The sequence below is a fragment of the Vulpes vulpes genome, chromosome 11 (genome assembly GCF_048418805.1).
Source record: "Vulpes vulpes isolate BD-2025 chromosome 11, VulVul3, whole genome shotgun sequence".
NCBI classification, from domain to species: domain Eukaryota; kingdom Metazoa; phylum Chordata; class Mammalia; order Carnivora; family Canidae; genus Vulpes; species Vulpes vulpes.
The window spans coordinates 94,594,840-94,620,349 of NC_132790.1; the positions used below are offsets into that span (position 1 = coordinate 94,594,840).

At 39.2% G+C, this 25,510-nt stretch overlaps 2 protein-coding genes across 14 annotated transcripts in view; both read right to left on the bottom strand.

Annotated features, from left to right (window-relative positions):
• CP (ceruloplasmin) overlaps positions 1-3,816 on the bottom strand; it is a 63,394-nt gene extending 59,578 nt beyond the window's left edge. For 2 of the 13 annotated variants that reach the window (XM_072727116.1, XM_072727111.1), the window contains exons 1-3: positions 1,887-2,006; positions 1,700-1,758; positions 582-747 (exon numbers count right to left, since the gene is read on the bottom strand). In XM_072727116.1, coding sequence (XP_072583217.1) covers positions 582-727 — 146 coding nt within the window. In that variant the 5' untranslated portion in view covers positions 728-747; positions 1,700-1,758; positions 1,887-2,006. Of the gene's footprint in view, positions 1-581; positions 1,342-1,699; positions 1,759-1,886; positions 2,007-3,151; positions 3,392-3,465 lie in introns of those variants that run through there. The other 11 variants (XM_026015767.2, XM_026015769.2, XM_072727107.1 and 8 more) reach the window with 10 other exon arrangements.
• A 3,192-nt stretch (positions 3,817-7,008) lies between these two features.
• The window catches only part of LOC112932753 (ceruloplasmin-like), a 29,437-nt gene continuing 10,935 nt past the window's right edge, over positions 7,009-25,510 (bottom strand). Inside the window, exons 10-19 of the mRNA XM_026015724.2 lie at positions 24,369-24,519; positions 23,531-23,743; positions 21,151-21,358; positions 20,207-20,346; positions 18,266-18,394; positions 16,446-16,552; positions 15,311-15,512; positions 12,880-13,019; positions 8,148-8,310; positions 7,009-7,175 (exon numbers count right to left, since the gene is read on the bottom strand). Coding sequence (XP_025871509.1) covers positions 8,152-8,310; positions 12,880-13,019; positions 15,311-15,512; positions 16,446-16,552; positions 18,266-18,394; positions 20,207-20,346; positions 21,151-21,358; positions 23,531-23,743; positions 24,369-24,519 — 1,449 coding nt within the window. The 3' untranslated portion in view covers positions 7,009-7,175; positions 8,148-8,151. The remainder of the gene's footprint in view (positions 7,176-8,147; positions 8,311-12,879; positions 13,020-15,310; positions 15,513-16,445; positions 16,553-18,265; positions 18,395-20,206; positions 20,347-21,150; positions 21,359-23,530; positions 23,744-24,368; positions 24,520-25,510) is intronic.

Consider the following 25,510-nt stretch of genomic DNA (forward strand, 5'->3'; position numbering starts at 1 on the left):
TAAGAGCTTTATATGTACCCACTCTTCAAAGAACCCTATGAGGTCTTCTTTATCCCCATTTTACGGGTTAGCAAGCTGAGTCTGAGAAAGACAAACTAAATTAACTGTCCAGAGTCATCCAACAGGTATTGGGCACAGTTATATTTGTTAAAATTGTGTTTTATTTCTATGAATGACCTTTTAAAGGAATGAAAAAAAAACATTGTATTCTTATGTACTAATAATCAATAAACAGTATAATAAATATAACCTTTTACATAGCCATTGCTTAAATTGAAGAACTCCTGCATAAACAGACAAGAAGACTGAACCCTGATGAAAGATGCAATAATAACCAGAGGAGGTAATAAGGGGCCCCTGCAGACTCCCCAGGACCAAGGGAAAGAAGTAGGACAAGCCTTCCTCCTTGACAAAAAATGCCCAGGAATTTAGAGGAGATTTATTAAAGTTTCCTGGATTTCAAGTCCACATTTTGCAGTTTCTGTAGACAACAAATTAATAAAATAATTTATTTTACTGTTTCAATTTTTTAATTGACAGCTTATAAATTCGGTCTGTAAACAATAAAAATAGTGACTTACGTGTCAACTGAGATAAGTTTCTTCTCCTTGTTGTCAGAGGCATAGTCCCAAGTTGTTTCAACAATTCCGATGTAATAATGCTTTTCTTTTGCCCAGGCTGAGTTACTATATAAAAACAGAAAAATTCCCAGCAGCAAAATCTTCATTATTTTTCTCCTGGTGGAGCCTGAGAAGCAATAAGGTGAAATCAGAAGCAGACAATTTTATAAGTAAGGCTTTCTTCCTTTATTTGCTTGATTGACACAACTTAATGTTGCACAAAAGTAAATGGTTTCGTCAAAGCAAATAACGTTTCCCACTTAGGCTCAGTTCTCGTAAACCCAGAAAGAAAAGTTTTCTGTTGCCAGGCTGCTCTGATTACAAATAAAAAGTCAACAGTTATTGTTGGAGCCACTAGAGTGTGCATAACACTGCTTTCTTCCATTTATTGTGTAAATTCCAGGAGGGCAAAAATCATCTCTAAATGCTCCCTTTGTTCTTTGAACAATAAGCCACAGTACAGTGCTCTGCACGCAGAGAACTTTTAATAAATTGGGAGGAAATTATGCAAAATGGTTTAAAACAGGTCACTCTTCACTTTTGAAATGGCTAACAATACTTAGTTGCAACTTGATGATACAAAACATGGTATTTAGCATGCCAAATTTAAGTACCCCACAACAAGAGTCTTATTTTGAAGGATTTATCTATTTTGTATGCTCTGAACACACCTGCATAGAAAGTTTACCAGATTATTCTGCCTTGCTATATGCAAATAACCAACAGAGCATAACAGGGGCTGCTAATTCTGCTTTATCATTAAAGATATCAGACATCAGTAAATCTGTTTTCAAAGGCAAAGGTTGGTCTTAGTAAATGGTAGTTTATTATCAGAGTAAACAGAAGTTTATTAGCAGAAAATCCTGGTTGTAACACTGCACACTTTGTGTTAATATGACCTTTGCCTCCAGAATCCTTCAACGCACTATTATTTGCCCAAAGTTTATAGAAATAGATTGGTATAGGAGAAAGGATCCTGATGTTTGGACAATTCGTTGATTTAATAAGTATTGCAGAGAGAGCCTGCTGTGTGCCAGGCCCTGTTCTATGTGCCTGAATCCCTACCTTCATCAGCTTACCTTCTACTTGTTGATAATGTACAAATGAAGAGTGAAATAGCTAGTATCAGCAGCAAGTACTATGGAGAAAAACCAGTCAGAGAGGGACAATAATGAGTGCCAGGGAAGACAGCGGGATGAGGATCAAAATCTCATGGCACCATGTCACATCAGGCAAGATACTTAACCTTGGCCTCAGTTTCCTCACCTGTAAAATTTCAGGCCCAGGAGACTGATATCCAGGTGGTAATTGAAATGATCCATCATGTTAAGGCACATAGTAGAGATGCTTCTCTCACCAGGTCCTAATAATGGTAACTAAACTGCCCTGATACAGAAAGCTGAGTCACATTGCCCAGGATGCCCTGAGACCTCCTTCTAGAGCCACCTTTAACTATTGTGCCCCCATGACCACTGAGAGGACCACCGCCCCAAATCTACCCCTACAGCAAATGCTATTCCCTTTCAATACTGGAACCTCGGAAGGGCTCCTATTTCCAAATGGTCTACTCAGAGGGGACATCTTTTAGCAGTTCATTCCCCCAAAGGAAGAATGGCACAAAGCCACTATATGAGCCAGCAACTTGCTGGGCATTTCGGTCTTTCTCATTGTCTACTCCATGCTCAAACTCAGCCACGAGGGATGTGAGGACAGTGATCAGATCACAGCAATAGTCCCGTCACCTTTTTCAGCTCATCTACCTCGCACACACACACACACACACACACACACACACACACACACACACAAATTAAATTAAATTAAAAAAACATTAACAGGTAGTTACTGAGGTCTTCTATAGCATCCCTTATATTGGTGGTGAAATGAAATGGTTAAATAGTAACACCTCTGCCCAGTGGGAGTAAATATTTTATGTTGCAATGCAGAAGGAGTCAAGAAGTCCATATTTCTGTCCTCTTTTGTGACAGTTACCTTTCCTACTAAAAGGCAGAGAGCTGCTGAATGGCTGGGAGTAGGGGGAATGCTCTGAGCCTCAGGACTGTCTAAATAAAAGAGGCCACTGTGGGCTAATGAGCAACCAGCCATTGATGGGGTCATTTACTGCAAACCCCCTTACAGTGATTCCAGAGTTGGTACTCAAAAGCAAACTTTTAATAATGTTGCAATTGAGAACTCCTGTGGTCAAGAAATGTGTCCCAGCCTCCGCATAAGCTGGGGTGAGACCGGAAGGGCAGGGGGCCCACCAGGAGAGGCTCAGCAGCCTCAGAGCATTGCAAGAAATAAGAGAGGAACCCTGATGGGACCAAATAGCTCATCCACTTACCTGCAGCTGTCAGAAGGTTGTTACCTCAGAACCCTGGGGGACACCTTTGTAGTTTGTTATAAGTAATTACTGCACACCCAGGGTAACTGTTTATAACCTGAGTAGAGTGACATAGCACAAGTTTTCATCATTTTCCACAATTTCTTTCTTTGTTGTCTTAAAGATTTCTGGATTGAGTGAGTCTTACCTGTGTTTAGCGATTAAAATCCTGGGGCTGGGGGCTCCTGGGTGGCTCAGTCGGTTAAGGGTCTACCTTCAGCTCAGGCGATGGGGATCAAGTCCTCAGTTGGGCTCCCAGCTCAGCGAGCGTCTACTTCTCCCTCTGCCCCTCTCCCCCAACTGGTGCTGGTGCCCACTCACCTGTTCTCTCTCTCAAATAAATAAAGAAAACCTTAAAAAAAAAAAAGATTTAAAAAAGAAAAAGATCCTGAGGCTGATAATGGGTAAAGTCAAGGAAGCTTTAGCTTTATATCTGTCCGGCAAGATTCAATCTCTCCTTACCTCCACGATTCCTGTTTATACCCTTGAGTTTCTTTTTGGTTGATCCATGAAAACTGGCTTTTAACCTAGTTTACCAGAGTTACTAAGAAACAAGCAGCCAAGGACAGTCTTTCACTTTGTGACAGCAGGAAGCGCTGAGTATAAAACAGCAGGTCATTCTGTACATGACCAGTCAGACCACCACGATGTTATCTTTTTCAAAGGAAATTGTGTAACTCTGGAATTTTATCAGTGAGTGTGGTTATGTACAGAACTCTGATAATGAGTCCCCTGACTTGAACTAGTATAGCACAAGCTCGACTGATCCTCTGCTCTTCTACTGCTCAGTTCATGACTGTTTAGGGACTGATCACACAGATTGGTCTTTGGTTGCTCCATATCCCCTTTGGCTGCCCATTAACGGGTCAAGGTTCTGCTCATCACCCTCTGCAAAATATGTCACAGGCAGGAAAAGAGAAAAGTCTAGATTCCAATCTAGCAAAAGCCTTGATGGTGTTGATGCCCCCATCACAACGGGAAAGATTTGTTTTCTAACAGCTTAAGGATTCCATTTCCTCCATTCTTGTTATGCTGTGAGCAATGTAGAAATCAAAGTATATGATTTGTTAGCAATGAAAGAGAACTGAAATAGTAGAGTTATTTTTATAAAAGATTAAAGAATAACCTATTCACAAGGTTTGATTGCATACAACTTCAATGTGTGACTTTCTTTTAAAAAAATGATTTTATTCATTTATTTGAGAGAGGGAGAGAAGCAGGAGCAGGGGAGGGGGAGAGGGAGAGGGAGAGGAGAAGCAGACTCCCCACTGAGCAGGGAGCCCAATGTGGGGACTCCATCCCAGGACCCTGAGATCTCGACCTAAGCTGAAGGCAGATGCTTAATCAACTGAGCCACCCAGGCTCCCCTCAATGTGTGGCTTTCTTGAAACATTTTTCTCTCTTGCTATGCTTAACCTCATTCCCTCTTGCCTCTATTCCATGCTGAGGTAATACATTCGGTATAGCTCTTGACACTTTGATTTGTGCCTGAGTCTTAATTTATAAAAGATGACTCCGTGATGACACAAAGAGGCCAATGCCATGGAGAGAAAAATGATAATTCCCCTAGAAAGAAGAGGCACACATGTCATGCAGGGCTGGTTGTTCAGGAGGCAGAAGCAGATACTGGGGGAAGGATAGGCCACAGCCTTTATTGGGGTTTGTGTAGGAAAGGCAAGGTAGGGCAGAGTAAATAGCTTATGACTGATTGGTTTAAATGATCTCAGAGGGCTTTGGGGCATAGGAACTGTCTCCAGCTGTTTGGAACTTGGCTCAGATTGAGGTAGGGCAGAGGAAATATGGTTTGGTGTGTGATTTACATAAAGGAGATGGTTGGGGGTATGGATTCGGGGATGAGTGGGTTCACATATTAAAGTCTGGCTCACCTGCAAGCTGTTCACTATCTCTAGGAATTAACTAGCTCTGGGAGGGGCAGTCTTTTCTCAGCTAGCAAGGTCCTCAAATATGCCAAGGCATCATTAAATAGTGAAAATTAAAAACATGATTAAGACATATTTCATATCAGAATGATCTGTTTATGTGACTATTTCCTCCTCAATTAGACTGGGCTTTCTTTCTTTCTTTTTTTTTTTTAAAGATTTTATTTATTTATTCATGAGAGATGCAGAGAGAGAAAGAGAGAGAGAGAGGCTGAGACACAGGCAGAGGAAGAAGCAGGTCCATGCAGGGAGCCTGATATGGGACTTGATACCGGGTCTCCAGGATCACACCCTGGGCCAGAGGTGGTGCTAAACCGCTGAGCCACCCAGGGATCCCCTAGACTGGGCTTTCTTGGGGCCAATGACTATGCCTTATTTTGTCTTAAATCCCGGGCACTTAGCACAGTTTTTGCCACACGGCTTAATAAAAACTGAAAGAATGAAGAAATGTTAACTCTAGGAAGAGTCACTAACATTTATTAAATGATTACTGTGTACCAGCACAATTCCAAGAGCTTTGTAAATTTTATTTCATTTAATCCTCACAACAACCAATTGGGTAGATGTAGTAGTATTCTTTTTTATTGCTGTTTTAACAAATCACCACTAACTCAGTTGTTTAAAACAACATAAATTTAATACCTTATAGTTCTATATGTCAGAAACCTGACACCTATAGCACCGGGCTGAAATCAATCACTGACACCGGCTGAAGGTGTCAGTGAGGCTGCATTCCTTTTTGGAGGCTCTAGGGGAGAACCCATTTCCTAGCCTGCTCCAGTTCTTAGGGGCTACCCACATTCCTTGGCTCATGTGGCACCCTTCTATTTTCAAAGCCAACAATGGCAGGGTGAGTCCTGACATGGCTCTTTTTGACCTTCTCCTCTGCCTCCCTCTTCTACTGTTAAGGGCCCACCATGATAACCCTGAATAACCTCCCTATCTTAAAGTTAGTTGATTGGCAGCCTTAATTCCATTTGCAACCTTCATTCTTCTTTGCCATAGACAATAACGTAGTCATAGGTTCCAAAGATTAGGATAAGGACATCTGTAGGGGGCCATTATTTTGCTTACAGAATATCACAAATAGATATTATTATTTTTATTATTGTCTTCATTTTACATGAGGAAACTATGGGTAAGAGAGATTTTATACCTTGTCGAAGACCCCATAACTAGTAAGTGGCACAGATGGAGTTCAAGTTTGGCCTGCCTGACCCAGAGATGCACTGTGATCCTGAGAGCATTGGAGCATGGATTCAGATGTTGTTTCAGTTGGGCTTCCCGGTATCTCTGTGCTGTTATTTCTGCTACAAAGGCTACACAGCTCTTTCGCAGCCTTCCTTGCAGTTAGGAATAGCCAGATGACAGGGGTTTGAGCAGTGAGACACAGAAGTTGGCTGGGTTTCCTCAGAAGATTTTTTGCTTTCTTGATAAAAGGAGAATGTATGGTTGGTGCTACTCTTTCTTCCTTCTTCTCTGCCTTCAGTGTGGATGCAATATTTGGAGTTGCAGCAACAATCTTGCAACCATGAGGCCACAGTCATGAGGGAAAGGCCAAGGGCATTAAAGACACCGGCCCTTGCACCATGAAGTTGCTGAACCAATCCTAGCAGCCTCCTGATTTACTTAAAATTTGAGACAAACACCATTGATAATCCCCTTAGCTGGGTTTTCAGTTACTTGCAGAACATATCCCAAATGTTAACATTGCTAGATACAGAGTCAGAGCATGAGTCCTTATTTTTGGTTCTGGAAAACTGACACTTAAACATTCTAATCTGTATTATAGTCTAACAGTAATATATGGATTTGCATTTTAAAGACTGATTCAGATTCTCATCCATGCTATGAGAATTTCATTTTTTTTTGTTTGCTGATGTTGCAGTTTATATTGTGTGTTTTTTTTCTAACTGAGCTAGACTTCAGATTGTACCTACCCTCATTTTCCTTTTGCCACCCCCTTTGTGATGTTGTAAACTTTGTTATACCACTACAGACTCTACTCCAGTGGCACAGTTTACATAAAGAGGAAGCAGCTTGCACACAAAATTGACAAAAACAAAAACAAAACAAAAACAAAACTTTATTTCAAACTAGTTTTCCTGGGAGATTGCCATGAAAGTCTTTAGCCAGGCCCTCCTAAATTCCTTCATCCTTGGTTTTCTTCTTCAGCAACTTTCCCTCTGCTCATGGACTTGTCAACATTCATATCAGAAAGATATTTGTGCTCTGGAAAAGAAAGTTTCATGATGTTCTAAGGAGTAACTGAATCAAAAATATTACAATCATTGTACCAAGACACCAAAGGGTAATGACTTCATGGATAGCCTAAGTAATGAAGGAGCTATTGAAAATCTCAGAAACAAAGATAGTATTTTCATCCTAAAGTTGTTATAAAATGTGTTGAAGAAAAGGGAGATACGAATGAGAAGAAAAAAAGTGTCACTTGAATATGAAAAAACAGGTAGTCATTATTTAGTTTCTTTCAAGAGCTGTGGAAACACTTTATACTTCCTACCACTGCATATGCAATGCACCCATCTCACCACACTGTTACATTATCTTTGAAAAAAATAAATCTTTGCCAAATCATTAGCTTCCTTACTAAAAAAAATGTATCTGACTGTAGTTTAAATGCAATTTTTAAGTAATTTCTTATTAACAAGGCTAAATATCTTTATAGGCTCAATAGGCATTTGTGTTTCATCTTCTATAAATTGCTCAAATCCTTATGCATATATTATATGAATCTGGAAATAATGCATTTAACTCTAGAGTATCTTTTATCACATCAGAAACAGTTATCTAAGTTTGAGAAAGAAGATAAAACCAGTTTCTTGGTCATCTCAAAACAGTAATATTTTTTTTAAGATTTATTATTTGAGAGAGAGAGAGAGAGAAAATGTGAGAGAGCATGATGGGGGAGGGGCAAAGAGAGACGAAGAGAGAGAATCTCAACCAGACTCCTAGCTGAGCACATAGCCCAACATGGGGCTTGATCTCATAACCGTGAGATCATGACCTGAGTTGAAATCAACAGTCAGATGCTTAACCAACTGAGCCACCCAGGTACCCCTCAAAACAGTATTATTTGAATAAATGAGTAATGTGTCAGATCATGTAAATATTCAGTGGATCAGATATCCTTATATAAATGTCGAATTTATTTCAATACTATCACTTCAAATTAGTTTGGCTTACCTTTTCATTCAATTACAGTGTAAGTGCTTTCCATTCCACCCTCAATGTGAACACTAACATGGCAATGAAATAACCAGGTTCCAACATCTCTTGGATACATTTTTACAGTCTGATATACTCCAGGAGGAAGGTCATAAACATCAGAGCGATACAGTCCCATATCCTCAATAAGGAGACAAAACACCATTAAATAATTTATAAAAGGCATTAGTCATTTATATATCCTATCAATTCTAAAATACTTTGTAAGACAACAATGAGAAAGCATTAGGTGCCCTTGCATTCTCTCTGAGTTCAATCGAAGGTTTAGAGGAGAAGCAAACCTGAGAACATTTTAGGGAGAGGCTATAGAGAAACATCTCAACTCTTAAGGGATCTTGTGTCATTATCAGTGTAGATACCTTGTCTACACCTCCTGCAGAAGAATGCTCAAGATTTCAGACATCTGGTTTTACAAATCCCAAAAGTTTTAACTGAAGTATTTCTTACTAAGGATGTTGGTTGTGTGAAAACGATCATTCTTGAGATGTAACTAATCAAAAAAACTCACGGTTACAGGAAAGACAGGAGCTCATCTGCCTTCTGGGGTCAGGCCTGAAGCCTGGGGGCCTCAAGGGCTATTTATTCTCTTAAACAAAGAACCAGATGTTCAGGAGACTACCTCCTCTGCAGGCTGCTTTTTATTTTGAAAGATGAAGCTCCAGGGCCCGGCATGGCTGGATTAGGATGGATTTGGAAGATCATAGGAGGGAGATGAATTCCTCTGAATAATGCAATGGGATGTATTTGGGGGGGGGGTGTTTTGAAGAGTGTAGCTCAAGATGGCATCTGGGATGATTCGAGGAGAGGACAGATGCCAAACAAGCATGGAGAGGAAGAGTGTGAGAAAAGAAGTCCTGAGTGTCAGTAGAAAAGGTGGAGAGCCAGTGTTTCTCGGTGAGGCATGGGGAAGGGATGCCTGAAGATAGAGGTGTCTAATGTCAAATGGTAAACACTTTCACTGTGTAATATCGAGGGAAAAAGAGCCTTCATCTACCTCCAAACTTTCACTAAGAGTCTATGACCCACAATGGCCTTGTTTTTGTGGTTGTTAAGGAGAGTCAGAGGAAATGAGCCTGTGTTCCGTTCCTGAGATGCACAAAAATAAGAAAACACCAGCCATGGGAGGCAAGAGGTAAGGAAGATGAGCAGAAGCAGAAAGTGACAGTGGGAGACACAGGCTCTCAAGATACCCTGGAGATACTGGAGAGAAGAGAGTAAGGTTTTCCACTGGCTGCAGATTGGGGCCTCAGTCACTGTTATTCAGGAATATTCATCTTACATCTACAGTGACAATAAAATGGGTGGCCTGGATACATTTCTAAGATGTCAGAAAATGTAGAGAACAATTCCAAATCATTTTAACTAAGAATTGACCATGTTCAAGGAAGGCACCAGTAGATGTGCACTATGTACCTGGAGCATGGCATCAAGGGATACCATGACCTTATGGAACAGGGGACTGGCTATTCCATGACCAAGTGAGTAACCCTACAGGGCTGCTTTACTGTACCTGGGAGTTCCAGAGAGCAGAGCCCAGAGGCTGCATTAACGCTGGAGTAATTAAACTTCACCTCAAGGGAAAAGACTATTCATTATCATCTGAGATAAGTTTGGGTTGAGTGGCTAGAGCTGACATGCTGGTACTAGGCTCTGTGGTATTAATAAGATTATTCTTTTTTTATCTTAAATACAAGTATAGTTAACATACAGTGTTGTATTTGTTTCAGCACACAATATAACAATTCAACAATTCTATACCTTTCTCAATGCTCTTAATCTCCTTTTTTTCACTCATCCTCCTACCCACCTCTCCTCTGGCAATCACCAGTTGTTTTCTGTATTAAGTCTGTTTTTCTGTTTGCCTTTTTTCTTTGTTTGTTCATTTTGTTTCTTAAATGTAATAGGATTGTTCTGAAAAGAGCAGTTTTGTGAAGAGGTTAAGAGTGAGGACTCTAGGGATGCCTGGATGGCTCAGCATTTGAGCGTCTGCCTTTGGCTCAGGTCATGATCCTGGGGTTCTGGAATTGAGTCCCACATCAGGCTCCCTGCAGAGAACCTGCTTTTCCCTCTGTCTATGTCTCTGTCTCTCTCTGTGTGTCTTTCATGAATAAATAAATAAAATCTTAAAAAAAAAAAAAAGGAGTGAGGGACTCTAGAGTGAGAACCAGGGATTCAAATCCTACTACTACCAATTATTGTTTATAGGAAAGTTCTTTGTCTTGTTAATCCTTCACTTCATTCCCTTATAAAACAGTGATAAAATAGTGCCTAGCTCTGGGAAGTTTCAATGAGAAATCCACGTAAGAACGAAGCATAGTATGTGGCGCTTAAGAAGTACTTAATAAAGGTTGGCTTTAATTAACATTATAGAAATGTTACCTTAATTCCACTTAATTTGATGCCTTATAATATAATCACATATGTAGCACTAGCTCCTGAAAGCTAACTCTTTGATTCTCTCTCATCACCACACAACACTTGGCACGGTTCTAAGAATGTCAGAGGCATTTTCTGATCAGAACGGATCAGAACTGAACATCAAATATACTGTGAAATGCTATAACTAGAGTTTATGTCTCTCTCTTTTGTTCTAACTTTTAAAGTCTACTGTAAACACTTATCAATAACAACTCTAATATCAAGGCTTTTCCTTCAAAAGTATGGGGAATGTAGATTGAAGTACAGGAGGAAGGTCATGATTGTTGGCCCTGGGTGGTGGGAAAAGGAGTTCATTATATTATTCTGTCTACTTTGCCATATAAAACTCCCTAGAATATTAAAAATAGTTTTTTAAGCCAAAACAAGTAAGTTTAAGAGGAAAGAATTTGTTTATTAAAGGATAGAAAAGAAAGCAGCCTACCGATAAAGCATTGTACAAATCAAGTCATGCACACTCGTTTAATTTATCTAAGATAGGCCCTAAGCATTACAGAAGCTCTGAACATAATACATCTAGAATCCAGGAAAGCTCTATGTGAAACTTTCATCTGTTCCAAAAGATGGACTGTATTATGCCAAGTGGCTGGACTGAACATCTGAGGTGTCAAATGCATGAAATATAATTGGTCCTCAATTGTACATTAAACGTTTATATAAGGGATTAGGATGAAGAGATTAGAAAATACTCCTCAAGTAAATAAGTGAGAGCCAAGATACTGAAAAGGGGAAGGATAAAACTTAAAATACTTGTAATAAATTAGAGAAATGGCCAGGCAAATGTGATCAGCAAAAAAACAATGGTAAAGAGTATGATGGTGGAGTGATGGAAAAGCAATTCAGAGATATGAAGAGACTAAGAATATTTAAAATAGAAAAAGATGAAGATAATTTTTTTTTAATTTTTATTTATTTATGATAGTCACACAGAGAGAGAGAGAGAAAGAGGCAGAGACACAGGCAGAGGGAGAAGCAGGCTCCATGCACCGGGAGCCTGATGTGGGATTCGATCCCGGGTCTCCAGGATCCGCCCTGGGCCAAAGGCAGGCGCCAAACCGCTGCGCCACCCAAGGATCCCAAGATGAAGATAATTAGAGAAAAGTTACCATAAAGCCAATTGTCATCTAATGCCTCATTTTTATTTTATAAAAAATGCTGAAGGAATGATAAAATTGGGAAGCTATCATTTGTAACTTCTACTGTAAAAAAAAATGATTCTAGCAACAATCATCCACGAATCCTTTTTATAACTACAAGGTGAAACAGAGTTGGAGAATAAAATATGTGAAAAAAATCACTTCAGAGATTGTTTTTTAATTATAAGAAGATACTTTTAAAATGAAGAGAAATGGTAGGCATCACCTCAATAAAGTTATCCAAATGCCCCAACAACATCAGCACCTGTTCACAGCATATGTACCTTCTGGTGTGATGCATGGGAAGTACATAATATCACCTATGTAGTGTTCATACCAAGAATGCTTGACGTGGATCCAATCATGAGGAAACTATCAGATCAAGGAAGATTATGGGACATTCTACAAAACAACTGGCCTGGACCCTTCAAAAATGAAATGCCATGAAGGATCAAGAAAAAAAAAAAAAGAGATATGACAATGACAACCAAATGCTAAGTATAAATGATTAGATCCTGGATTTTTTTTTTTAAACCCACATGGTTATAAAGGGCATTTTGGGGACAACTGAGGCTATTTGAATGGATTATATGACAGATTATATTTTTTAATTAATGTTAGCATTGGAGGTGTGATAATGTTATCACAGTGGGACAGAGATTCGCCTTAGTTTTAGGATGCACATGGCTTTACTATGTAGGGGTGAAGAAGCATGATGCAATTTAATTTAGGTTCAGAAGACAGAGAAAGAAAGAAAATGTGGCAAAATGTATAGGAGTGTTCAAAGTGTTTTTCTTTTATGTTACTAAAGGTTTGAAAAAAAAAGTTGGGGTAGAAAGAATAAAACTAAAGATGATCATACAAGTCTTATTTACCTATTAAGTAATACTTAGAGTGAGAAATGTACTTCATGCATTCAAAAGCATTTACTAAGTGTCCATGGGACACAAAGAGCTGTAATTATGTACATGCACCTGATACATTATAGATTGTAGGTATTGAACTTCAGTTCTGGCTGGCTTGACCCAGAACTTTCTAGTTATTATCCTGCCATGCTGCCCCAGTAACTGCTTTATAAGACACGACAATAATGAAATGAAGCTGCCCAAGGCTCTTACCGTGTATTCAAAGCTGTGGCCATGAAAGTGAACAGTGTGCAGGTCAAATTCACCCCCCATGCCAATCAGATACCAATTCACTTCATCCCCAACGTGGAACGTCAGACCTTGGTTATTTCCAAACATTCTTCCGTTAATTGCTATGGAGGGACACAATTTGTTATATTCAACAAAGATTTAAAATAATATAGGTCTTAAAACAAACAAGCAACACCTCATAGAAAGTATCACAGATGTTTTCAGAGTCCATGAGGATTTTCAAGTCAGTGTAAGGAAGCTGTTAAAAGTGACCAAGCCAACCATTCACGGATGAGTCTAATTCTAGAGGAGTTTATCTTGCCTGAGGAAATGAGGCATTGACTTTGGTTTAACATAATTGGGTTGGAGTAGAATATTTCACAACTACGGATACTTAAATGGATGGATATTTAAATGTGTCTGCATATTTAAAGCATATTTAAAGTGATTACAAGAAGCTTAGATATTGAATGTGTTCCTCTCTAACTACTCTAAGTCAGACCTTTGTGATTTGTCACTGGTATGGCTAGAATGGCCATTTAGCTGAGGTCCAGGCCTTTTGTCTTTCCCTCTCTCTCTCTCCAATCCTCTGTAAGTATGGCTTCCCAAAGGTAATAGGAAGAAAATATTAATTTAATTATATATATAAAATACATATAATTATATATATATATTCTCCTTTTTACTTTTTTATTTTGTGTTTACCTTTTGAGGCACTAAAAATGCATTAATGTAGTGGTACAAATATATAATTTATAACCATATATCGATGGAGGTTGGGTTCATTTTATTTATTTATTTATTTATTTATTTATTTGAGACACAGAGAGAGAGGCAGAGACACAGGCAGAGGGAGAAGCAGGCTCCACGCAGGCATCCTAATGTGGGACTCGATCCCAGGACCCTGAGATCACACCCCGAGGCAAATGCAGCCACTCAGCCACTGAGCCATCCAGGCATCCCTGAAGGTTGGGTTCTAACACTTTAAGCCAATGGAAGGATGTAAACAAACAAACAAACAAAAAAACTAGGAGACTTGTCCTTAGACCTTGCTTCCCAGGCTTTAATATGTTTGTGGCCTGAGAATCTTGTTCACATGCAGATTATGATTTACTAGGTCTTCTCTCCCTCCCTCTCTCTGTGTGTCTCTTGTGAATAAATAAATAAAATGAATACATAAAAAGTTCCCTCCCCTTCATGAAAACTTTCTTCCAAATAAGAATTTAAAGCGCAGCACTGTGTTTATGTTTCTGTGACAGCATCCCCACCCCCACCCCAAGTCGGCCTTGTACTATAGCAAAGCAGAAGGGTGCTGGCCCTGTGCTGTGAACACTTTGAGGGAAGATGCCTCATCTTATGAACTTTTTACCTCCCTAACACCAGTATGGTGCTCTGTGCCCTCTACAAGGCTTATTAAAAGGTGATGTGTAACAAGGATGCAATCTTTGAATTAATTTCAAATTTACTATATGTGTCTTGGGGGAAAAAGTGAAGAAGTTGAAAAAGGTCACATTTGCATTTGCCTTAGGTAAGGATCCCTTATCTAGTCCCTGAGCTTCCTCAGGTGAAAGGTCTGGGACCTTCAAAGTCCAACTGAATGTGACTGTGGCTAAGTGAAATTGTTTATGTGCTTTCTCTTTGAATACTTGTCTCATTACTATGATTCTAGATGGGAGGGAGGACATAAACAGGATGTGCTTAGTCACAAACCACTTATCAAAGCATTTTGGTTGATGAGCATGGGGTTTTTTGAAGTGCTGCCTGGTGGGAAGATTGGATGGGGTCATGTGCTCTCCAGTTTGCCACAAGCTCCACCTCTCTCTAAGTTCACCTAGGTAAAATACTTAGAAAAGTGTGTAGGAAAGTTGTCTAGAAATGATAGCTAATATTCTTAGTTTTACATCACCCGCATGGTTCCAGAAGCATTGGAATTTGCCTCGCTGCTAAGTCTACAGCCCTTAGGCCAGATCCAGCCCTCTTGCCTCCTGTTTTTCTATGGCCCAAAAGTAAAGGGTGGTTTTTAAATTTCTAAGTGGTTGAAAACAAACAAGCACACAAAACAGAATATTTCCCAACACATGAAAATTACATGAAATACACATTTCAGTGTCCATAAAAGAAGTCTTACTGGCTGGTAGCCACTTGCATTTCTTTACATCTTGTCTGTGGGTGCCTTTGTGCAGAGTGCAATAGAGCCTATGGTAGAGACTGTGTGGTTTACAAGTCTAAACTCTTTACTATCTGGGCCCGTATGGAAGAAGTTTGCCAACCCTTGGTCCATGTGATCTACACAATGGTCCTATGCAATTGCCTTCTCTCAACTACTGAGTTTGACAAGTGTGACCCTTCATCTGTTCCTTTTGTGTGAAACAACCTACTGGCTATGGTTGCTGAGTCAGCTAGTAGACATTACCGTGCATTTGGTTGCTGAGGTCAAACTGTTCATCATTCCTGTCTATGTTGTTCGGAGCTGAAGAATAGGTATTGACATTTTCTTCAAAGTACCAGGATTTGTTCTCATTAAAAATCATAAAGTGGAGCACACGGTGAACTATGCTGGCTTTGGTGTTTTTGCGACATACGATCAAAGGGCCTACCAGTCCACTGTTCAGATCCTGGAGAGGCAAAGCAAGATTATCCGCTGTGCCCCCAACTAAAAATTTCCCCCAACCAGTGAAATGAGGAGAATCAACATTGAGTTCTAGAAGGTTCAGATCCTGAGTTTTTAGTTATTAGGATTCTGAGAGTGAGGAAGAAAATGTTTGACATGTTAAATCCTTGACTAAGGAAACTGTCATCTCACTCATTCGATTTGAAGTCTGAAGAGAACAACTAACTCCTAAGAGAGATTTTAGTCACATTCCTCGGTGGATTTAGCTCTATTTTTGAAATTTTAATTAAAGAAAAACAAAAACAAAGCCGAGAGTTTTGTTTTTAATTAGAATTTCTTGGCATTGGAGTTGGTTGGCAGCAAAGTCTAAAGGTCTTAAATCCTTTGCCCTGTGATGCCTCTGCCCCCAGAGCCGCTTTCAGCTGGGAGCCTTGGTTTGTTTGTACTCATTCTGGTTTTGAGTTGAATGTCTGTGTAGATTCTTGTTCTGGGCAGAGAGTGTGCCAAAGTAACTAAAAGTTTGGAGATGAAACTTTTGTTGTTGTTGCTAAATGAAAATAAACTGAACTCCAGAGTTGACGCTTAAAAAAATATATACATACGCATGTGTTTATTTCTCATTAATTAGAGACTTTTAACTCCATGCTTTGTTTTCTGTAATCCAAATCCAACAAGACAAAGGAGAGGATTATTACATTTTCCTATTCACAGTGACACTTTGGAAAATATCATGAATCGATATAATCATAATGCAATGACATTGCTCTTGGAAAACTGCAAATCTCTGTAGAATTAAAAGCTGAGCAGTATTTAGGCTACTTAAAGGAAAGATTACATAGAACTAAGTTTTTTTTTGACACACATAAATTCCTTCTTTCTTCTATTATAATTTCTAAGAGGAGATAGGAGAAAAACTATGACTTGATTTAAAGTTTACCTTAATCACATCCACGGTCGAATAGTAAAACCAAGGTATGCACTCAAAGTCCTTTGAGGCAGGACCAGCTCTCTCAGGAATCTGCCAAATGTATGTTTGGACCTCTCCTAAAATAGACAAATGCAGTGTATATAAACAGAATCTTTTAAAGCACTTGTTTTTATGGAGAAGCAGATAATGAGCAAACCCCAAAGCCATACGGATATTGAGCAGCACAGTCCTAGTTTTCACTTCTGGCTCTCCTGCTCCTAGCTTTGCCCATGTGTTTATAGTTTCTGAGTTTCTGCTTCCTGCTGCACATAAAATGAGAATTTAGGGATTAGATAAGATAGTACAAATAAAGCATTACTTGGGTCACAGGGTGAAGTTGATGTAACCATCACTGCTGGCTATTATGTTTCCAGGGTCATTGAATGGAAACCTTAGAATGATTTTGCCGTTGAAAAATGTCAGTCACTACATATCTAACTCATTTGTTCAACAAATATTTATTGTAGTGAAGGTATCTCAGGCTTTGAAACGTGACAGATTTGTTTTGAATATCAGCTGAACCTTCCAATGTATAGATCACATGTGCCTCTTCCCTGCTCCCAAAGCATTTGCATTAGCCCCACTGAATCTAAATCCTATGCCTATTTTGGAAAAGGTCTTTTGGATACCTCCTTCCACTCCTGCCCCTTAGTACCAACCCTCTCCTTCCAGGGCACCACACAGTGCCTGGGCACAGCAGGTACTCAGAAGTGTTTGTGGAATGTAAGCAATGCGATCCTTCTCTGACTAATGAGAACAGAGTGCTGACTTGCAAACTCCCTTGATAGGAGATTCATGTTGGTACTACAGTGGGACTGTCTCTTTTTTAAAATCAAAAGGGAATATTTCACTTGCCATCAAAATCTCTCTTCCATCCCTCTGCCCCACACACCTTTTCTTTCTGAATTTAGGTCTTTCCTTGATACCCTTAACTCCCAGAACTAGTTGTTTCGGTAGGCAACTATGGTAGACATTCTGGATGCCCCTCTCAGGTTCCCCATTTAAGAATGAAGGAGTCTTTGTTCCACAGGCTATCCACTTCCTTCCAAGACAGCCTTGGTGGAAGAGAGCCACCTCACCCAAGCTTACATCCAATGACAGATTCAGGGACAGAGAGGCCCAGCTTCCTCACCCCAACTCAGGACAGCTGAGTGCTACGCTCTCTTTGGAACTTCTAGGGGTGGCTGTGATTTCTATTAGGCTACATCTCTGCTTAAGCTCTCCCCCTGCCCAATTCTGTTTGTCTTTCTCTCCATAGGCTTTGATCTCAAGACTACTATCTGTCCACAAATTTTTGCTTCAGAGTCTACTCCCTGGGCATTTATATTAAAAAGTATTTGTTTTTGTCTGAGGTCTGTGGAATGCCATACTGTATAGTGGTGACGCCATAGGAATGTTAATACATGAAGTCCATTATTTTCTCTTAGTGGCTCTCTTTCCCCCGCTCCCTTCTTCACACACTGCCTCCTATACTCAACTCCTACTTTAGCACTCGAATTGGAGAGATGGGGCATAGCCTAAGAATACCCGGCAGCTGGACGGTGGAGAGATGGGAGGGAAGGTGGTTCTAGAAAAGAATTGTAAACACTGGGGAGTTTTGTACATGGAACCCATCCTGGAAGCAAACTCAAGACTTGCAAAAGGACCTCGCTCTCAAACTCCTTATTTAGACCCTTCCTACCAGTCCACTGGTCTCTGTCATCTAGAACCACACCCATACTTAAGAAAGAATATTAGCACATAGTCCTGCTTCAAAACTTTGAAGCTTTTCTCTGTCCCAAAGCAGTTACCTGGCTGTGTTGGAGCAACAGTGGAATAGCTTGTTTTCACTCCATGAGCATGAATTGAATATGGTCTTGAGGCTTTATTTTTAAAGATAATTCGTATTTTTTGACCAGGAGTGAGAAATATTAAAGGACCTGGGGAATATAAAAAGGAAAATGTGTGGAAATTGTTATTTATTTTAAATTATGAGTCATCTGTCCTCTTAAGTATTTACACAGCAACTTATTTTTATCCTTTTTCCTTAACATGCAGCCAAATAAAACATACTTTTAAACAAGTGGATTATTGATGATTTATGAAACATGGTTTTTGCCTTGAAAACTTAAGTCTCTAGAAGACTTAACTTTGATGAGCATCAGTTAATGCCTATGAAAACACACAATTTAGAGATGAAATCTTTTCTTTTCTTTCTTGACCAATCTTATCACTTAAGCCTTTTATCCTTTTCCCCTTTCACCTTAGTGGAGAGTTAGGAGGAGCTAGAAGGCCTTTTTATTGACCCAAAGTGATTTTTTTTCCTCTCAAGACTGAAGACCCCTTCATTGTACTCTCTCTCCCAACCATTCCAGGCCAAGAACTGGAGGTAAAAAAACGGTTTTAAATATTCTTTCTATTTATTTTTTCTTCTTCTTTCTATTTAGAAGCAGGTTATATCAGTGACTCTAAAAATTCTGAAACAGAGTTGGTTTTGATATGAACTAAGCAGTAAGAATTCTCTTCAAACTTGCACTATAATTGCTGAAATAAGAGCCCTAAAGATATCTATTGGACATTAGATGCTAGCTTGGGACATCCTCTCTTTGTCCGCATGGCCATTCCATCTTCCCAAACACTCGAGAATTGTTTTTACCTTTTCCATAAAGTGGTTCATTATTTTTTTTGATAAATCATAATGAAATCTAGAGGGTCACATTGTATTATTTATCCTGTTGCAGTCAGCTAGAATCCTAGTGAAAACTAACATCCTGCTATTATTAAAGATAGGCTCACACCCAATAGCAGTGGGAATTGGATAGCACAGCCTCTTTCTGGGGGTTCCAAAGAGACAAGCTCAAGAGGCCAATGAGGATCCAAGAAGAACAAGAATTTCTCAACAGCATGTAAATCCATCTTCTCAGGGTCCCACACCAGAAAACAGTCCACAATAGGGGCACCTGGGTGGCTGAGTCAGTATCTGACTCTTGCTTTTCAGTTCAGGTCGTGATCTCAGAGTCTGAGATCGAGCACTGTGTTAGGCCTCTTGCTCAGTGCAGGATCTACTTGAGATTCTCTCCCCCTCCCTCTCCCTCTGTTCCTCCCTTGATGCATGCTTCTGCATTCTCTTTCTCTCAAATAAATAAATAAATAAATAAATAAATAAATAAATAAAACATTAAAAAGAAGAAGACACAATAGACACACAAATATCAAGACCCAGATAAAATTTGACCATATGGAAATGCCATATGACTTCTGGAAATACCATGCAACATACAGAAATGTCATTGACATATGAACACATCATGTGACCTCTGCAAACGCTGTGTGATTTAGGGAAATGTTACATGTAGGTGCTTGGGGGGTGTTTAAATTAAACACTTAAATTTAAACAAAGAGATCCCCCTCCTCACTATAGCAGGGCTTCTGGGCTTCATTTTAACAGTGAAATGATCTCAAAATGCTACTTCTAAGCTCTCTGGAGTTCTTGAATCCTGCAGCTAAGAAGCCAGGTAATCTGAGACTGACGACATTAACTCTCTATGGTCTTTTCAGTTTCCATGAAGCAACACTTAAATCAATTCTCTTTTCACACTAAAAGTGCCTATCAGCAAACAAATTAGAATTAGCATTATAGGCACTTTCCTCTGTTAAGATGGAGGTTGACAATATCCCAATGTGTACAACAGTCTCTGGTGGCTGAGGACAAGAAGAAAAACGTGAAGATCAGTCTGATTGTATATTAATACCTAGTATGTCCAGATGTTTTTCATCTTCATTTCTTTGTGTTAGATTCTGGAACGTGATATCATCATACTGACGGTATATGACTTTCTTGTATTTGGACCCAAGATACGTCCCAATTCTATCCAAATATATGCTTGTTTTACTTTAAGGAAATAAAAACAAAACCAAAAGAACCACAAAGTTAGCTAGTTTAACCATTAAGTTAGGAAATTGTCATATGGAGGAACTAGTTTAACCATTAAGTTAGGCAAATTGTCATTTGGAAGAACTCCTTAATGAAACAACACAATTGATTAATATTTAGAGGCTACTTTACCTCGGAAAGTAATTCTTCTTAAAAAAATTTATTAATACTGGTAAGACTGTTGGATATTCATTCTGTACTTTAAAACATGTTTTGTGGATGAAATTTTAGTTTTGACACATGAATAAATAGTAAAAGTGAAAATCAGAGAAAGAAATCAAGTGCTACAAAAAGAAAAACAAGGGTCTGCCAATAGAGGCTCCTAGAAGAGAGATTGACAGAAACAAACGAAGACAAAAGGAAAACCTGACTGTTGCCAGATGTTAAAGGTAGTTGAAGTGATGTTTATTACACCTCGGAGTGGTCAGGTTGGATGATATCACACACCAGCCAGACTGGATGCAAGAAATGAAAAGAAATGCAGCCAGAAATAAAGCACAGAAGTAAGTGACGCAGATTTTTAGAAAGAATTGAAGCCATTTATAATTGAAGGTAAGACACACAGATACATTGTGAAGTTATTTGTAATGGGATGAATCCTAAGCATACTCACACCTGCCACGCACACACCCATCACTCACATAGCAAACAAATACACAACACATGCACACACGTTCACACATTTTTGTAAGGCTGGAAAGAGAGGTTGGAGGACTCCCAGAAAGAACTCTTGTTGGTTAGAGACGGAAGTTATTGCCATACTTCTCTCCTTGTAAATGCTGCAGTCGTTTCTCCCACTTCCTGCTAGGAGAATAATCCCACACAATTTCCTCCGCAGCAATATAAATGGTTTTCGCTTCCTCATACTGTGTTTGATCAGGGTTTGACTCCGCACATTGCCTCACGTGATATTTATGTTTCATGCCTCCTTCATAGTGCTCTGTCGTCATACAAACCACATCAAAAGTTCCTAAAGATGAGTAAGAAAGGAATGCATAAAGCTTTGCATTGAGATTTCTTTTCTCTAAGAAATCATCTGTAAGACATATACTCCCAAATGTAATATAGTAGGATAGTCCATTGATTCTTTTTTCCCTTAACTTGACAGATACTTCTTCATGCCAGGCTTATTCTAGGCACTTGGGAAACACCAGTGAGCAAAATGGTTAAGAAAATCCTTGCCCTTAGGGTTTATATTGCATGGTGGGTATTGTCGAGATAAACAAGACATAGCAGGTGATGTTTTCATAGGTTGGAGGCTGATGAGCGCTATGGGTTAAAGAGAAAGGCAGAACCATGTCAGAAGGATGGAGAATCCTGGGCGGGGTGGGGTGGGGCAGGGGGAAGTTCCAGGAAGCAATGAGCAATATATTATGGGATGATCAAGGTAGGCCTTGATGGGAGGGTGACACTTGGACAAAGATGAGAAGTGAGTGGATGGGCCCAAGGAAAGAGCAATCCAGGTAGAGGAAACACACAGCAAAATCCCCAAGCTGAGGGCCTGCTTGGCGTGTGTGCAGACCATTCAAGAGGCCTGTGTGTCTGGAGTGGAGTGAGCAAGTGGGAGAGGAGACAACCTTGGTGCAGGGGGAGGGCTGGGGGCCTGGGGGCCACTGAAAGTCTGTGGCTCTGTGAAATGGGGAGCCAGTGTGGGATTTTGAGCTGATGAGTGATAGGGACAGCTGTGCTGAGAATGGATGGTAGTGGGCAAGCGTGGAAGGAACGAGACATGTTAGGATGCCGAGAGGGTAATCCATGAGAGATGGTGCAGCGTGGATCGGAGTGGCAGCAGTGGGGTGGTGACAGGAAGTAGAAAGTCATCAGAATCACACTTTCAAATCCCCAGGCAATGACCACAGTGAAAAAACTCCAGCCTGGTTCCGACCAGTAAACTCCACCTGAATTCAGGTTGTCTTTCAGGAAGACTGGCAAGGATTAACCCGGCAGACTCAAGGGTTTGGGAAGAAGTATTTGTTTAGAATGAACTGACGCCCATGTAGCACAGCACTTGACACATAGCAGGTGTCTCCACACTTTTACTGCAGCTGATATTGTTAAGGAAAGAGATGACGAGCACAGCAATATTTTTTCTTTTTCTTTTTTAAGTCCAGGAAAACGTCTCCAGGGGAAAGGAGAGGAAGAAGTGGGGCGGGCAGAGGCAGGAAACTGCTTGCCACCTAGCGAGGGCACAGGGCAGAGAGGAGAGCCAGTGCTCTTAATTACAGGTTCTATTTGTTTGAAAGTAAAAGAAAAACTTTTTTATTTTTATTTATTTTTATTTTTTTTAAGAAAAACTTTTTTAAACATAGAAAATGTAATCAAATGAATCTGTGGTGTCACAAAGAATTCAGATACCAATCTGTGGCATTTATGGAGTAGCTAGCTTATTGTATAGCCAGCGTTTGATTTGGTGCCACTAGCTTTTGACCAAGATGAATGGACTTTTATTTTATTTATTTATTTGGTTTTGGTGAAGGTGGATCTGCAGGATAAACGAAGGAACTAAGATTTTATTGAACATCTAACATATGCCAGGCATTTTGTGCCTATCTCTATCTCACCTGCTCCCTGTCTATTCCTTTTTGTGGATTGTAAACTATTGCAATCCCCATCTTACAAACGGAGGTATTAGGCTCAGAGCAGAGGGGAGGCTCCTCTGATGCCTCTAGCAATTTTCTAATAGGGGGTGCCTCTTAAAAAAATTTTGCCCCAGCAATTGACCTCACTGAAAGAGAGTATTTCCCTAGAGAGCTAAGCCGGCAAGGAGAGGGCTAGAGAAAAGGCAGAAGCAGAAGGCAGGTCTGGGAAACAAATGGATAGAAGAATAAGAAATGGAGTAGATAATAGAGTGAAAGCAGGTTAAAAAAAAAAAAAAAACCATCTTCATCACTTTTGAGGAGTTTGGATTGATTTAGAGTCTGGAGGCCAGGAAGAGAAAACCGAGAGGGGTGAAGGTGATTTTTGTGACCTGGGAAATGCTATACTACCGCTCCTATAGATTAAATGGAGCAGGGGAAAGGCTTTTTAAGTATTGCTTACATATGAGTTCCTTTTTTTTTGTACAAACAATATTCAGCGCATGTAAAGACACTGCTTTTCAAAATCTTGACATGTTTCAGTCTAAAAGAGATCTACTACTTACCTATGGAATCGGGTGTCATAAAAAGTGTCTGGGAGGTGTGGGGAAACAGAGCTATGGTGTCGTCCCTTGATCCTAAGGAAGTAAAGGTATTTCCTGAAAAATATATCCCATGTAAGTCTTTTACGGATCCCACACTAAGAACGTGCCATGAAACGTTGTCTCCTAAGCACATATCCAATCCAGGCAGATTTCCATACATGTATCCGTTTATGGCTACAAGACATTTGTGACAAAGAAAAGAATATTTAATTTTTTGATAATTGGCATCCCTTCAAATTCCACAAAGGATTAATCATAAGGCAGCTCAATCATGTAAGAATCTCAATTATCTGAATTAACCCCTTCCTTTTAGATACGAAGAAACTAATGCCAAAGAAGCAATTACTTGTCCAGTGTCATTAAGCTAATACTTGGAACAGTTAAGATCAGAGTCCAAGTCTCTAGACTCTAGACCAGTCCTTTCCCCCTACACTTGCAGTCTTCAAAAACCAACCAAACAACCAGTCAGCTAATTAACCCACTCAATAAACATTCCACCCACCTATGTCATTAATTTGACAGTAGAAAAATACATGACTTTTCTACCTCACATTTAGTAATAGCTAAACAATATATTGCACCAACAAGGCATTGTTAAATATTCAGTAAATTGCGTGTAACGTAATCATCCTAGTAGACAATATTTTTATTCAGAAATTATCTTTAAAATAAACATGAAACATATTAGTCAGCCCTTGGGGGGAAAAATGTAGGTCTTTTTTAATCTGTAATTCTTTAGACATAATGAAATTAAACAAGTGCTTAATATGTGTATCTTGTAAATTGTATGTTCCCTTACAGTGCATCTTGTTGGACTTTTTGAAGTCTGGATCCTTTTTATCCACATTTTCAGGGTTTTTGATAAATGTTTTGATATTTTCATCCAAGAGATAATTTTCATTTTCATTAAATATTGTGGCAAGCAGGTAAAACTCTTTGTCTTTTCCTTTCTGTGAATAAGAATAGAAAAATAAATAGCCCCCAAATCTTAATGCTCTGTATACAAGATCTAGTCAAATAGTTGATCTGCATACAGGATTTCCTATACAAAGTTTTTTGATACTCCTGGAAAACCCCAGCATGGATAAAGGCATGAATCCCACTGAATGGATTGATCACAGAATGAAGTTAGGAGAATTATCTACAGCTGTTCTCATATAAAGCTTTTACTCTGGGAATTCATACTGCTGAACTTCATTAAACTGTTTGATCATAGGTGATTATAGTGGCTTTTCATAGGATGCTTTGTAGAAAGTGAGTTAAATAAAATGTTTTCAATTCTAGAAAGTCTGCATTTTTAGCATTTATGAAGAAATTAAATATGTACTATAAGAATTATGAGATTTGTAATGCTTCTATTATGTGGATGCCTATTAATATATCATCTCATTTTCTTTTTTTTCTGATTATGATTTTTTATTTATTATTTTTTTAATAATAAATTTATTTTGTATTGGTGTTCAATTTGCCAACTTACAGAATAACACCCAGTGCTCTTCCCATCAAGTGCCCCCCTCAGTGCCTGCCACCCAGTCATTTTCAAATAAAATATACATTCAGTTATATATATATTTATTTGGGGAGATTTATTAGGCTTTATTACCTTATAAATTACAAATGCAAAAAAGAAATTGGATATTAGATCACTTGTGAATGGGGGACAAGGGAAATTCATTCCTCAAACATTTATTGAGTACCTACTACATGCCAGAGAGGGGCTGTGATTATTACAAAAAATTAATAAAACCTTGTGTATGGTTTCAAGGAATTTATGGTCTAGTGGGACAGAAAGGCTGACAAATATAATTGAATAGATAAGTGTTCCAATAGAAAAAGTACACAGGGAACTATGGTAACCTGCAGAAACCACTTTAGTCAGTAGATATTGTCTGAAGGGCAGGAAGGGACCTTCAGTAGGAGTTTTAAAAACGTTTCCCCTTT